Raw genomic sequence first — 1,660 nt, 5'->3', positions numbered from 1 at the left:
CACATCTCTGCATTTCATCTTCTGCCTGCAGCGCTGTTAATATTTCATGAGCAGCAACTATTTCCATACCTCTTAGTGGAGCACCAGACTCGTCCTCCTCTGGCGGCGCTCCACTCTGAGTTGCATGCTGGAAAACGGACCCTCTCGGCCTCAGACTGGGCTTTGATTCTGCGGCCCTCTGCGAGTGCTGCTCGGACCTGCAGCAGGGCCTCTGTGGGCTGACCGGTCTCACTGTAGAACCGGCCGATCAGCAGACCTGAAATTTAACACAAATTAATCATTTAAATACCAAAAAATAAATAAATACAGGAATAAATACACAATAAATAAATAAATATGAAAATATACATACATAAATAAAAGAATAAATGTATTATTATTAAAATACATATTTTTTTTAATCTCCAAAATTACACAATTTATCACAGCCAGAAACTGTAAAAACAGCAATTATCGTTAAATTTTTACTTTTTTTGACAGTCCTTGAACACATTATGTGAAACAAACTTCACAATCTGAGCTTAAAATAACGATTTTTCAGCAAAATCATCTCATTGAATAAAATAAATATATCTGAACTTCTCTGCACAACTATAATTTCTCAAAACTGCACTGCTGTTTCATAATAAATCAGATATATTTTACATAATTTTCATAGTATTCTTAAAAAATATTTTTAAACTTTACTCTGTTCCAAATTTGTCTTTTTTTTTTGCAATACCTGTTTTTATTTTTTAATTTGTTTTTCTCCTCCTATCTTATTGTTATGCACTAATACACCAAAGCAAATTCTGAGAATAAATTAATGTTTAAATAAATAAATAGATGTTGAAATATATACGTAAATGACTAAATGCTGAAACAAATGCATGAATAAATTAAAAATAAATTAATAAAAATGTTGAAATAAATAGATAGTTGCATGAATAAATACTTAAACATTTATGATTAAATAGGCAATTTATAAATAAATATCTTAAATATATTGTAGATTTTTGTGCAGCTACATTTATTTATTTCTGTGTCTGTATGTTAATGTGGTTGGAGGTCCTAACCTCAGCATTTATTCTGTCAGTATTGCATTCATTTATTTATTTCAGCATGTATTTATTGTCTTATTATTTGATATAATTTATTTAATAACCTCTATTATAAAATTCCGTTTTAATTAATTAACTGATTAATACTTAATTTATTGATTAATAGTGATACATAAACCTGACTGTACAAGATGCCTGAAGGTAACATCTAGTCTTTTTAGGAGGAAATGAACGTGCTTTACAAAAACAAACAAAAAAAACACATTAAATCACATTTAAATATTTCGGGAACAAACAGGAAGTACCTGCAGGTGTGTAGTCCCTCTGGTAGAAGGCCAGCCAATCACAGAGAGCGATGACCTGCAGCGGGGACAGACTGGACACGTCGTCCGTCAGTCCTTTTTCTGTGAAGTCTCCGGTGACGAACGCCAGCGACGCATCTCTGCCTGAAAATACAGTTTACAGGCCTCTGCAGTACAAGAGGTACACACACAGTATATACACGCAGTACACATACATATACACACACAGTTTACAGAACAAGAGATACTGATGTACTACAGCCCTGTGTGTGTGTGTGTGTGTGTGTGTGTGTGTGTGTGTGTGTGTGTGTGTGTGTG

The 1,660-nt window shown here is 33.3% G+C and overlaps 1 protein-coding gene across 1 annotated transcript; it reads right to left on the bottom strand.

Annotated features, from left to right (window-relative positions):
• Window positions 1–69: 69 nt before the first annotated feature.
• On the bottom strand, window positions 70–1,490 carry LOC121965836 (neuferricin-like; the record flags this gene model as incomplete). Its single annotated transcript, XM_042515953.1, has 2 exons — window positions 70–256; window positions 1,346–1,490. Coding segments are annotated over 2 exons (332 nt in total), but the record flags the coding sequence as incomplete, so codon positions are not given.
• Between the last annotated feature and the right edge of the window lie 170 nt (window positions 1,491–1,660).

Source organism: Plectropomus leopardus, unplaced genomic scaffold, assembly GCF_008729295.1.
Source record: "Plectropomus leopardus isolate mb unplaced genomic scaffold, YSFRI_Pleo_2.0 unplaced_scaffold21843, whole genome shotgun sequence".
NCBI classification, from domain to species: domain Eukaryota; kingdom Metazoa; phylum Chordata; class Actinopteri; order Perciformes; family Serranidae; genus Plectropomus; species Plectropomus leopardus.
The sequence above is the reverse complement of the archived record's forward strand: the minus strand, read 5'-3'. Positions and strand labels throughout refer to the sequence as shown.